Source organism: Perca flavescens, chromosome 20 (assembly GCF_004354835.1).
Source record: "Perca flavescens isolate YP-PL-M2 chromosome 20, PFLA_1.0, whole genome shotgun sequence".
NCBI lineage: Eukaryota > Metazoa > Chordata > Actinopteri > Perciformes > Percidae > Perca > Perca flavescens.
In genome coordinates this window covers 13088489-13101674 of record NC_041350.1, presented here as the reverse complement: position 1 = coordinate 13101674, position 13186 = coordinate 13088489, and the positions used below count along the sequence as shown (strand labels likewise).

The following is a 13186-nucleotide window of genomic DNA, read 5'->3' as shown; positions in this document are numbered from 1 at the left end:
AGTCGACGGTTCAAAAAAATAAACCTTCGTTGATGACAACACATTACAGGGAATGCTGAGCAGTAACTGCGCCTTTATGTTGAAGGATTTTATGTTGACTTCCGGTGTAAGTCATGCCTGACTTGACGCAGCGTTTTCAGTTGAGGGAAATTGACAGCGCGCACAAAGCAAAGGCACCAATGCTGGGCTCTGCAGTCATTTTAAATAAAAGACAGATTACACAAATTAATAAAGACATACACACGTGCCCACCTTATTATATTGCCACTAGCTGTTCCAGTCGGATTCTGGTAGCAAATTTAGATGAAAGTGCACGGAGCAAAACTTTTACGTGTCAATTGTATTTCAATTTCAATTCAACATTTTAACCCTTGTTTTGTTGACATTGGGGTCTCATAGAGCTCAATTCTGTAGACCTATGTACTAATATTATTAATGATTAAAGTGGTAATGCTTCCATTTGCCACAAACTTGCCTATTTGATAAAAAGGTGACAAAATACAGAAAACAGCATAAAACACAGTCATTTACCAAGTAAGACATATTTCATGTTATATGGGCTACACATGGGCAAATAATATTGTGTACTTTTCTGTAGCAGAATTCTGAAACCTGTCATTAAGTTAGGCACATTTAAAAGCAATTCTCATAAAATTAGGAAAAGTAAAGGACCTACAGTATGTGGATCCTTACCACCGTTTTTATTGAAAATATGGGAAACTTCAAGTATGAAACAATATATTTTCTGGAATGGGAAAGTAAAAAGGGTTGCTACTGGTCAGTATTTACATGAGGCCAATCTCCCAAATATACAGTTTTATAAATAATATTAAAGAAAATATACAACTTATTGAAAAAAATAAAGCTCCAGTGATACAGTATGTGAAAACAGTTTTAGAAGCAGCTACAGTAAACGTGGAATTAATTACACAAATAACTGCTGTGACCACATGCATGAAAGTCAACAAATGTTAAAAAGGAAACCCTCTTTGGTGTACAGTCGGTCAGAGACACAGCTCTCTCGTCAATGACACTTTAACTCCTTTTTGCTTTCCCCTAAAAATACACCGGACAGTTTACATGGTTAAATGGTAACATTGCTATAGTGGTTACACTGGGGACCAAATAGATACATATAACAATTGAGTTGAACCTAATCTTGAATTCATACAAGAGACTATATACACATTTTTACATACACTTGTACAGTCAAATACCCAATGTACAAATATTGCAACCCACCTTTTTAAAGACAATATACTTTCCCCTCATGGTCCTCACCGATGACCAATAATATCCCTTTGTGTTACACTGGGACCAAACATCATCACTATGTCCTACAGTGAAAACAACGTGCAGACAAAAAGTTGCATTCTTTTCCTTGTTGTTGCGTTTTTTTTTGGGGGGGGGGGGGGGGCAAGGAAATAGTGTTTCCACATGATAGTCCCTGATAATAAAAATTTACATAATTCACATGTTCATGAACTTGTGGTTAAGCTCTGGAATTTCTCTCGTAAGCTTTTCACAAGATTACTTTCTGTCAACTTCCCTGAAACCGGCGCAGCAGACTTTGTGGCACAGTCTTGGCCCCCTTGGAAAACGCTGTCCCCATCTTGTAGTTTGTAAGTTTCTTTTGTTATCAGAGACACCGGACTGTCGTAGCAGCTTCTCACAGGTTCCTGAAGGTTCTGTACTTCATGGAGGGGAAGAGACCCAAGCATGTGGTCCAAGGAGCTCCACCTGCACAGCAGAGGCGGAAGCTGGGGCTGGGTCCAGTCCTCTACCACAGGACACCTTTCTTTGTATACCGTCTCAGACGGTGTCCTCGGACAGTCTGTCAGAGCTTTGTGAAGATCAGAGGCACTATTGTACTTGTGTGAGCAGCCATTACACCTGTTTGCACAGCACCCCAGCATCCCGTTTGGGACTGTGCAGCTACGGGTTACTTTTGAGGAGTGGGAGGTGTCTGTGTATTTGATGCGCAACTCCTGTACGTCAGGCCAGTGGAAGGTATCTGTCTCTGGCGGTGGGCTTTGTGGGAAGCTAACTGTGCTCTGGGAGCTGGCTTCAGAGCTGGGGGTCTGGCCCGGGCTCGGAGAACACTCTTCGTGGATGACCGCCTGATCGCAAGTCTTTAAGGGCAATCTCAGGTTGGGTTTACCTGCACACATACACAAAAAACAGTCAGTCAGTCTTCAGTTTTCTCCATACATGAGGTAAAGAGGTAGGTTACTGCATAAGAAAGCCACATGGCAATTTGCATCCTATTTACCCTTTTTCTGTAATTGCATCTTCTCCTCGTGAACAGCGGGCATAGTCTTCAAGCCCTGTTGATTTGCTCTTTCTCGGTTCCTCTGCCAGACCATTGGTCTGTTATTTTTGATGCGCTGACTGTACTGACGTGCCAGCTGGAACACCTTGCTTTTCATCTTTCCCATGTCTTGTAGGATCTGGTCCTCGTCAATACTCGTTCGGAAGCTAATAATCTTGGGTAGTTGGCCATGGTTTACATGGCTCTGGTCTTCAGATGAGTCCTGACAGGATCCTCCCACTGCTGGAAAGGTGGTGGTGGGGGATGAGATGGAGGAGCCATCTGAGACAGTGCTTAATTCAGACTCTTCTAAAATAGGAGGTGGTTGCTTACTGGTTGTAACATCTGAAGTGTCTGAGCTGATATCCTGCATCTCTTCTAATCTTGAGTCATTAAGTTGCTCCTCCGCAAAATGCAGGACATCCTGGCTCTCCTCCTCCATTTCCATGTCTCGCAGAACCTTGTGCATGTCTGATGAGAGTCTGACCTCTTCTTCTGTGGTAGAGGAATCTGTGATGCTCTGAGATCTAGCCTTGACCTCCACTGGTCTCTGTGGTTCAGCCTTTTGAGGAGTGTCAGTGTTTTGAATCTTTTCCAAGCCAGGAAGGTCAAACACAGACCAGGAAGTGGGGCGGTTCCGAGAGAGGCCTTTCTTGTGGACTGGGACAGCCTGCTCCTGAGGAACACTGTTAAGCTGTCGGCTCAGGTGCCGGACCAGACCTGCTGGGATATAGGAGAGACTCTCCCTGCGCTTGATGCTGAAGTTAGCATCTTGGTGCTCAGCATGCTCGTAGTATCTTCTGATCTTGCGGATGAGGAGGCGATCTTGTTTAGAGAGAGTGGACCTGAGTTTCCCTTCGATGAGGGCGTTCAGTGCAGGATCGTGTGCACGCGTTGAAAGGTAAGCCTCTGAGGTCACCTGTGGCTCTAGGGAAGAGCTGGCCAACATTTGGGTCTGTTCCTCAAAGTCCATGCAAGCTGAGGGGCTTTTGAAGACGTCATTATCTATTGAGGGTGAGGGGCAGGCGAGGGAACCCAAGTCCTCTGAGACCAGACTGCTCCGTCTGGAGAGGCTGCTGATGAAGCGCTCAGCTATCATACTTGCTTGGTCCAACACAGAGGAAGGTAGGATGCTTTTATTGTCTAAAAGCGCCTCTTCTTCCTCCTCTGAGAGCTCCCCGTTTGTCAGTACACTCGTCTCCTCCACTTGGAGAACAGACAAATCACTCTCGCCTTCATCTTCCTCTCCAGTTTCTCTTGAGGTATCCTGAGGTTCTGGTGTGTCAGCTTCTTGTTGCAAAGGGTAGACAGGCGACTCGTGGCACTGGGAGTAATGCATCTCCAGCTGATCGCTCTTCCTTGCTTGAGGGACACAGTCTAGAGGGCACAGCTCCTCCGCATTGACCTGAAACATGATAAGAGTGTTTGCAAAGTGGGATGTAATGAGTAAAAGAGATATTAGGATGGCAAGCACTCTCTGTTACCCATTAACGTAATGGACCTAGGCGGTTTAATCTAAAGCATCCACAATTTATGATGCATGTCTTTTGTCTAATGAGGCCCACTTGAGCTTTATTACAGTGATCTATTTCTATGCACAATATGAAACTGTAGTAAAAACGAAGGCGACATTGTGATTGTATTTGCAGCTTGGTTTCTAATGCCTCCTTGTTGGACCATTTCTATTACCCGTAGCGAATTAAACGGTAAACATTGCGATGTCTGCGGCTCCAACAGCGTTCATAGTGCTGATGTCACCCTAATCGGTCATTAATCTAAATTTGTTTCCAAGTGATGTCTGCCTCTTTGGGAGTGCCAGCAATTGCAAAAAAGTACAGCTTGGAACTGTGTGGTGGAGATAAGGTTAGGAAGAGCAACAACCTACACTCTGCTCACATGCAGGAGCAATTTCGCAAAGTTACTGTGAGAATCAGGTAAGAACTGCTCCAAAATACAATTTTGCCTTTCTCAGTGGGAGTGCTGACAACAGAACAGCAGTGTTTGTATGTGTATGTATGTGTGTGTGTGTGTGTGTGTGTGTGTGTGTGTGTGTGTGTGTGTGTGTCATTTTAATTTCCAGGACTGAAAAATAAACATCGGGCACTAATATAGCTCCAGGCATGTTTTCAAACAGGCCTTACAGAAATGCTGTGCTCTGTGGGCAAAGGGCACTTATTAGGTAGGGACTTACTTAAATGTCTAATGCAGTATACATACAGCTTGCTCTCATTCACAGATATACTTTATAACAACAGCAAATAGACTGAAAGTTTGTCATTCAAAATATACAATGGTTAGAAAATATACTTAACAAACCAAGCGATACCAGGGGCATGAGTATAGACGGTTATTCTTTAACACAGGAAATAAATGTCACAGGTGGCCTGAGAGACACGTGTGGAAATGAATGGATGAGTGTATAAATCCCCCCCCCTAAAAAAAGGCTTTATTAAGTACCTGTGTGGCGAGAGTTTCTTTCACAGCCACATCCACATGTTTTTCCTCCTGCCTGTGTGTTTCTACCTCCTCTCTCTGTATAGTTTTCAGTTCAGCCGTATCTCTGATCTGATCATCCTGAAAGAGCAAAACAAGGCATTAAACCGTGGTGGTTTATTCTAAATCATCCTAAAGGTCAGCCTTGACAAATCCACTACAATGGTTATAGATGTATTAATTCATGTTCAGAAACATAACAATTTACCTTAACAAAGACTTTCTAATTATAAATATTCAGAGGGGAAATGGAATTAGGAAATATGATCATCAAAGAGCAAAGCTTTTGCTATTATAATGGTCATTTAATTAGATGGCGACATTAACCTTTGAAGTCAAATTATATTTAACAGGGCATTCCGCCTCTGGTTCTTATGATAATGCAGGCATGGTTTCAACAGCGTAAGCTTCGACATCAATCATGTCCCAAAAAAAACACAATCATGAAAAAAAAGCACACTTTAGCTACATGGATGAGGGAAACATATAATCAGAGGATAACAGTGCATGCACAGTCGTATGACCTCCAATCCCAGATACAACAATGAACCAGAAAAGCAAAGGCATGCACCAAGTTTGACTTTAAGGGTTCGCCCATACGTATGTTTCAGAGTTTGTAGTTTGGGAGAACTTTAGTCCATGCACTTTAATAGAAGGAATTCAACCTGAGGCATTCAATGTGCACAGTGCAAATGGTAGCAGGTGTTAGTTGGTTATATCTATGAAAAAGAAAGAAGAGGGAGAAGGGCGAGAGCCAGCGTGGGAGAAAGAGTGGCAGGGAGTGTTGTAAAGCCAGTGGAATGGAGCAGGAAATGGGAAACCTGTGGGTGGCAGAAACCCTCACCGTTGTGAAGTGAGTAGAAAGCAAAGCCCTGGCTCTATAGTGCCAGCAGGAGATGGCTGCCAGCACTGAGCTGGCAAAGTCGGCTACCTGGTCGTCTCCCATCAGTATATCTTCCTTGTAACTCTCCTCCTCCTCCTCCTCTTCCTCTTCCTCCTCTTCCTTTGCCTCCTCTTCCTTTTCCAGCTCCTGCCCCCCCTCACTGGGTGAAGAGCCCAGTTTCAGGTCACTGTCAGTAGGACTTAGCTGCTCCAGAGAGTCCCTTCTGGAAATTACATCCGCCACACATGGACTCTCAGCCTGGGGCTCGCATAGAGTGGAGGCCAGTGTACTGACACTAGTAGCTGGCTGAAGGGAGCATCTCTCCCCCAGCAATGCACCCTCACTGTCTGCATGCTGTAGCGTGAAGTCATAGACATGTGGTTTGTTATTGCAAGGCCAGTGCTAGAGCCATGATGTGAATGAAGGCTGTACATGGGATGGAATCATCATAAAGCTGCTTTAGCTCTGGGTGAGATATGATTTGTGTAATCCAGGGCAAGTCAAAGTATGTTCTGTGAAGATAAGGTCTGTACTTTTTTGGATGAAGTTATTTTGCAATTAGAATAGAATTGAATTGCTGAGTCAAAACTGGGTAAACCATATCTCACCCCAGCCCGCTGACCTAAAAACGGCATTCATACAACAGAATGAAAAAGCTTATCAAGGTTAATAAAAGACTACATTTGGATTTCAGCACTTACCTTTAAAACAGCTGCAAGGAGAACAAAGATAAAGAAGAGAAGGAGAGATAAACAAAAGAGAATGTCAATAACTGACAACAAGCATGCTCAATACACAATATTACATGAAAAAATAACCTCAATACCATGTGCATCTTGTACAATTATGGTCAGGACACAATCTCTGCCTCCGCAAGCAGAGACTGAGTGAGGCAGTAGTTAGTCTGGCCCAGACTTAAGGGAGGCCTTGTGATTAGATAAATACCAATTAGAAACATCTTCCTCTCTGAAGCTCAAACTGGACATGATGCAATTAGCCAGGATGTGATGACCTACTCCCTCACTGAGATGGGAAGGGTGACATGAAAATTGCTTCTTCATTACATTGGTTCGAAAAAATTGATCCGGACTGGGAGCAAAGAAGAACTGGGTAGAAGAATATGGAGGTTTTCTCGTTCATAATGGCCAATTAGAATAGATGAGGGCAGGGAGATGCCATCTGAAGGGAAGGTTGAAATTGACTATTGAAAAGAGCTTGTGTATGACAAAGCTTTCCACCAATGTGGCATAGGCCAGTGGAGTGGGAGTGAGTCTTTTGATCTGGTTTTCCAGGTCTCTTTGACAGAGAACAAAGCAGAAGTGCAACAGAGAAGTGGTTAATAACCTTAGCATTATAGGGGGCTGCGGGGCCACTGGACAGCACCCCGAACGTGGCTCAAACTGACCCACCACTGATGAATCTGCCCTTTTGGCTGCCAAAATCTTTCTGAACATCCAGTGATATAAACAAACTCCCCACAATGTACCAACCTCTTGTGCTCCTTATGATTTGTTTTGCAGGCTCTAAAAACACAGAAAATTTAAAAACATAACAGTGTAAGTGGCAATTAATCATCAGCAATTCTATTCTATTAATTACAAATATTAATACATAATAAATAGACACAAATAGCTGCATGGAGTAGTTTTTTTTTTTTAACCTGATCTCCTTCTCCCATTTTGCCCTTTAAGATGGAAGTCGTCAGCTTGGCAGGACTCTGCTTTCTTCAGCCTCTCAGGACTATAGTGGTACTTCCCTGGGTCTGAGCAGCGGAGAGATATGTCATCACACTCAGAGCCGCGATTACAAAAACAATTTTCGTCACAGAGATAGATAGGTTATGGGCTACGCCTTCCTGGTAAATTTGACAGCATTCCACATTTTCCACTGAAATTTAGCCATCCTCCTCTTTTATGAGCAGCATCTTTGGTTGCTATGGAAACAGTAACATTGGCCCTAGCGTAACAAAAGTTACTCTATTTGTAACACTTACAGTTAGAATTGTCCAGGATGGCGTCTTTTGCCTTTAATGAAAAAGACAGAGTGTTTAAAATACGAGGCAACTCATTAGCTGAGAAGAATAAAACTCCTGTAGGAGGGACTGTGTTGTTTACCTTCAGTGGGACGATGGTGTTGTGGTTCTCAAGAATCAGTCTCTTAATGTGATGGGCCCAGAGACGCTTCTCTTCTACTGACTTGGTCTGGAATAACAAGAACTTGCCATTTAGAAAAGTAATTGACGTTAATAAACACGCACCAGATACACGCATGCTTACAGGATAGAGACAAACTACAGTGTGAAACACCAGCTCTTAAGTTTTTGAGAAAAAAGGTTTTATTAACACAGAAGGTGTTTTGTGATATTGCCGCACAATTGATACAATACTTTGTAATTGTGCTGCAGAAGGAAACAGGTTGACAGTTACTGGTGTTCACATTTACCTGCACTGTATGGGGTTGCTTGGGATGCTTGAAATGGATGACACTGAAGAGCAGGGGATCCTTGGCACTGTCAAGTAGCATTAGGGTGGAGCACTGCAACCACAATGAATGTAGTGATGTAGCTTAACCCAATTGAGTTGGCTTCAATTTGCTTCCTTATTAAAAATGTTTTAATTATGTAAATATTGGGTAATTTAACAGAAAATATGATCTTTCTGTTGTACACCAATATAATTATCTTCACCTGCATTTCTTAAACTTTTAAATCACTAATCAATAAAAAGAAATGTCAAAAGACATACTAAGATATGGGTCTTGTAGACATAGTGTTCCCCTCTTTTCTTGGTAATAAGGAGCATCTTTTCGAAGAGGAAGAGTGTCCGGGTGTTCTTGGCCCGCAGGACATGAAAGGTGCCCTCCAGCACCAGCTCTCCATTGGTGGTCAGGTCAGGACCCTTCCAGTTGATCAGAAGAGACTGTATCTCCTGCAAGATACAAATGAAAGAACACACACACACACATACACACACCGTCAGCCATGTTCCTTCAGTATGAAAGAAAATAAATGCCAGCCACGTTTCAGCTTTTATTTGTAATCCTTATAAAAACTAGAAACTGAACCGGCCACTCGGTCAACAGCTCAAACGGAGGGAATCATTTAAAAGCTGTAGCCCTCAATTTAGCACTCAATTAGACTTGAGAAAAGGTGAATAGGTCAATACCAAATTGTGAAGGTTCATGGTTTGTTTCGGACAATATCTGCTCGGAAATACTTTATAATACAACTTATGCAAGAGATGAAAGCAAATATGTGGAATAAATTAATGAAAGAAATTAATTTGGGCCCTCCAGACTCTGCAAGAGCATAAAGAGTTACAGCAGCGCTGGACAACAGAGGTACATCAGAAAGAGAGGGGGGGAAAAAAGACAAACAGGGTGCAACAGATCATCTTGCAAATGCACCTGAGTACATTTTGTACTGTCTGTATGGCAATGGCATTAATACGCCTTTTAAGAAGGTGTTGGCATGCATGTTAATTCAGTCTGACCTGCACTCTGACAGCATGTTCGTGTTTCCTCTTCATATCATTGATGTACCAGGCCACTCCGGTCATGGTGTCTATGGCCTCCTGAACAACCTCATAGCCTTCCTCGTCTGAGTCAAAGTGCCTTGCAATTTCCTTTAAAAGAGATCAGGGACAGGTATAATTTCTGACAAGTTCCCCCCTACAGGGAATTAGTTAAATCCTTCCCCAAACAAAGAAAGATGTGTGCCTGAATCAATCTTGCCTGCAACAGTTACAAAATGACAAAAGGTTTGAGAACTACTCGTTAATGGTTGATAAATAACCAGAAATCTACCAAAGCCTGCAGGCTGCATTTTGAAGAAAGGTTGTGAAACAAAATGACCGCTGAGGACATTCCGTACCTGAAGTAGCAGGTGATACTTCAGGATCCTCTGGACTGGCTTTAGCAGATAGGATCCCAAAGGCAGGGAGCGCTTCAGAGCAGCTTGTCGATCGCTAAAGAACTTGGCCAAAGTTTTACTCCTCATGCAGTCAGTCAGTGCTGCCACCGAACTGGAGGACAGCAGAGAATTATATTAATCGTGAAAGATTTGACTCTCAAAGAAAATACTATAGCAAAAGCCCAATTAAAATTAATATTTTCTTGCCACTTACTTGGGATAGTTGGTGCAATACTGAGTGTATATTTCAAAGTATTCACTCTAAAGGAAACACAAGTCAGACAAACACATCACTGGTGTTTAGTTTCATGAGGAACTGATATCCCTGTAAATCAGCATGAGCAAGACGGTTCCTCTCACCTTATTTACAAAACATTGAGCGATGGCCACAGGGTCGTTCTCACACATGTCTAAGGACTGCAGCAGTTCACTGAAACGCAGAACACAACAAAGAAAGAAAGGTGAATATTAATGGACTTGCTAACCTAATTTCTTTGTCTAGGTCAGAATACAAAAGCAGAGGGAAAACACAAAAGAAGGAATAAAAATGAGTGGCGAAGTAAATCCATTCTTAAACTTCTTCTGTGAGATTTGAAGGTAGTTATGAAAAATCTCCACAAGATGGCAGCATACACCATTAAACATGAACCTTGTTGCATGATCAGACGGCGCGTGAAAGGACATGCATTTGACTTGGAATTCTCCATGCCTACAGTCCCATCAAAAACAAGCTTTATTAAGAGCTTGAGAAAACAAAACCAGAGAGCTGTACAGCATTTTAATACTTGACATAACCTCAATAACATGTGCATGGCTGAAGGAGGATACAAGAAGGAAAAACACAACTGCACAAAAGAAACAATCACCACAAGTGCCCTGCACGAAAGCTGCTCAGTTTACATAACACATGAAATTACGAGAATCAAAACACAGTTCATCACACTGCATTCCACAACTTAGATCAAAGACAATGGGGCTTTACAGAAACCTGACTAGCAAATGTGTCAACATGTTCATGGTACAATGAGAGAATCTTGAATGTTGAAATTTGTTTCAGAAAAAAATGTAAATTTTGTTCATACTGCATGATTACTTTGTCAATATTTAAGGTTGGAAGAGGGTTAAGTGTTACAAAGAAATACAAATTCCTGGATAAAAGAAAGGCTGTTTATCAATTAATGTGCATGCCAAATGTGAGTTCATGACACTCCTAGATTACAAAGCCAGGCAAAAACGGTTATCAAGACATTTACTGTGCATACTGTACAGTATGTGTAGAAAATAGTTTGTCCGTGTCAGTGTGTGATCCCTGGACAGTGAATAAACAGGCATTGGGATTTTTGTTTTTTAAATTCTCAAAGAGACACTGTAGAAAAAAAACGAATGCCTTTAACTCGTTTCCCCTGGGCAGCCTCCTGCAAATTGGTACAACTCTGTTGCAATATTAAGTAAACATGTGGCACGTGTTCACAGGCTGACACAAGCATTTCTCCACCTTAACAATGCCGTGATAAAAGACTAACGCAATCTTCATTGCCAATGTAAAATAAAACATCGGCCTCCTAGTGCAAGGTGACAAGAAGAAAAGCCAAATCTATTAAAAAAAGGGCAACACATGGCCCTTTGGATCCAAAATTTGTCAGAATCGGTCTTGTACAACAAATTAGAAAGCAATAAGAATCAAATCATCCCCATTTGTGGTTCAGAGCTGTAAGATAGCCTTGGCATTACCGGGGAGGCTCCTCGCTGTGAGAGCAGAGAGGAATGTTAATGTGTGTTTTGGCAAGCAGTGTGGTCAGCAATGAGTACATGTGGACATAAATGTAAAGCTAGCTGCACCACCATTTCTCTGGCTTTCTGGTATTTGAAAAAGTGTGTTTAGTGTAGGTGTAGAATGTGCTTCTCTTTTGTTTGTCATTGCATCCGTTTTGTGTCAGTGAAATAAGGGGGAAGGGAAATAAAAGTATTCATTCTTCAGTTACCTTACAATATAGTATCATATACATATGAAAGTATGTGAAAAAATTCCTCAATTAAAGGAAGTGGACACGAATGCAGTAATTTCAACTACGACTGTTCATTACTCTTACTGCGTACTTTTGACTGTTGTGACCATTTTTAGTAAGATATACTTCATTCATCATAACAAGGAAAATTGGATGGGGATTTTAGTTTTGGTTAGAGCGTTATTTAGAACAGAAATATTGCTTCTCAGTGTGTTCGTATTTGTCAGTGTGACTTACCTATTGAACTCATAGATGTCCTCTATGTTTCCAAACAGGGCACACACTTGCTCTGGCCGTATGGGAAGGTTACTCATATCAATAATGTGAGCCAAATAATCCTGGAAAGACATAAAAGATGGAGTTATACATAAAAGGTCATATTCAGTGACATATTAAGTCATACAGGCACTTTCAAATTCTTACCAATAGAGGGAGCATGTATGTAGAAAAACTATTTTGTGTTCCTGTTAAATCCTCTATGATGTTTTCATCTGACCTTTGGTTTGACCAAGTGATTCCTACAGTTGTTGGGCTACACTGTATTGTACCTATACAGAGAAGTGCTGTATCATCATGATTTCGAGGCTTTTCAGTTAAAAAGCAAAAAGGCAGTATCATCACAGTAATTCACATACAATTAATGAGATCTTTAGAGGATCCTTTTAAGGATTTGTTCCATTGACTGGAAGTCAGTGTGACTATCTGGAAGAGGTTCTGTGGTACCCAGACCATAAACATCAGCACAGCCTGTTCCCCTCCGACTCCCCCCGGACCTCAGGAGTATTCAGAAGTAGATAAAAATATCTAAAAAACACAGTAGCCAAATATGCCAACATCTGGATGATTATCCTCCCTCTTGGTCAATTACACACTCAAGTGGCATACAAACAACTCCAAACAAGTGGGGAGTAAGTTGACGAGAGACAAACACGCACACATGCAGCGACTATATAAAGAGCATACTGGTAAACAGCTTGTACACACACAGCCTCCCAGACAATGTGGTGTAGACACACAGACACACACAGACACACACTTAGCAAGCCTGCATGCAGTCCAGATTAAGAGTATAGTCATCACATCGCAGTACTGAATGAACTGCAGCCGGTCATGGATGGAGAATTCCAGTGCAGTGAGAGCAATGCTGACTCGTAGTCAGCAGGGCGTCTCATAGTCTCCTATAGAAAGCTCGACCCCACTGTTAATACCATAAACACGTGACCCTAGCATAGTGTGAGAGATTTAATGCTATGCAGTCGTCTAGTCTGCTAGTTTCAGCTGTGCTTTATTACAGAACAGGAACAGCTGTTTTGTCCTTGTAATACTGTTATTGGTCAAATCAACAATCATCATCAAGTGTCAAACAAGAATAATATTGAGTCATACGTTGGACCAGGTCTTTCTGAATCCCATAAGCACTGACCATGTTCAAGTTTCAACAATGTTGAGTTAGATTTTTCAGGGTGTGTTCAGGCCAGGTGTTGTATTTAGACTTGCAAGACCAGCTGGGTCAAACAGCTGTGCTCAAAACTTTATTTCATGGATAGACAGTTGAGAGTGAGATTTGAGAGTGAGTGATAGAT

At 41.9% G+C, this 13186-nt stretch overlaps 1 protein-coding gene across 3 annotated transcripts in view; it reads right to left on the bottom strand.

Moving 5' to 3' along the window:
* Positions 1-678: 678 nt before the first annotated feature.
* Positions 679-13186, bottom strand: part of LOC114546792 (pleckstrin homology domain-containing family G member 3) — a 32675-nt gene continuing 20167 nt past the window's right edge. Inside the window, exons 4-19 of one of the 3 annotated variants that reach the window (XM_028565853.1) lie at positions 11841-11941; positions 9958-10027; positions 9812-9858; positions 9559-9709; positions 9179-9310; positions 8432-8614; positions 8130-8222; positions 7802-7888; positions 7681-7711; positions 7348-7449; positions 7178-7210; positions 6389-6399; positions 5649-6041; positions 4769-4885; positions 2273-3716; positions 679-2161 (exon numbers count right to left, since the gene is read on the bottom strand). In XM_028565853.1, the coding sequence (XP_028421654.1) occupies positions 1479-2161; positions 2273-3716; positions 4769-4885; positions 5649-6041; positions 6389-6399; positions 7178-7210; positions 7348-7449; positions 7681-7711; positions 7802-7888; positions 8130-8222; positions 8432-8614; positions 9179-9310; positions 9559-9709; positions 9812-9858; positions 9958-10027; positions 11841-11941 (3678 nt within the window). In that variant the 3' untranslated portion in view covers positions 679-1478. The remainder of the gene's footprint in view (positions 2162-2272; positions 3717-4768; positions 4886-5648; positions 6042-6388; positions 6400-7177; positions 7211-7347; positions 7450-7680; positions 7712-7801; positions 7889-8129; positions 8223-8431; positions 8615-9178; positions 9311-9558; positions 9710-9811; positions 9859-9957; positions 10028-11840; positions 11942-13186) is intronic. The other 2 variants (XM_028565854.1, XM_028565855.1) reach the window with 2 other exon arrangements.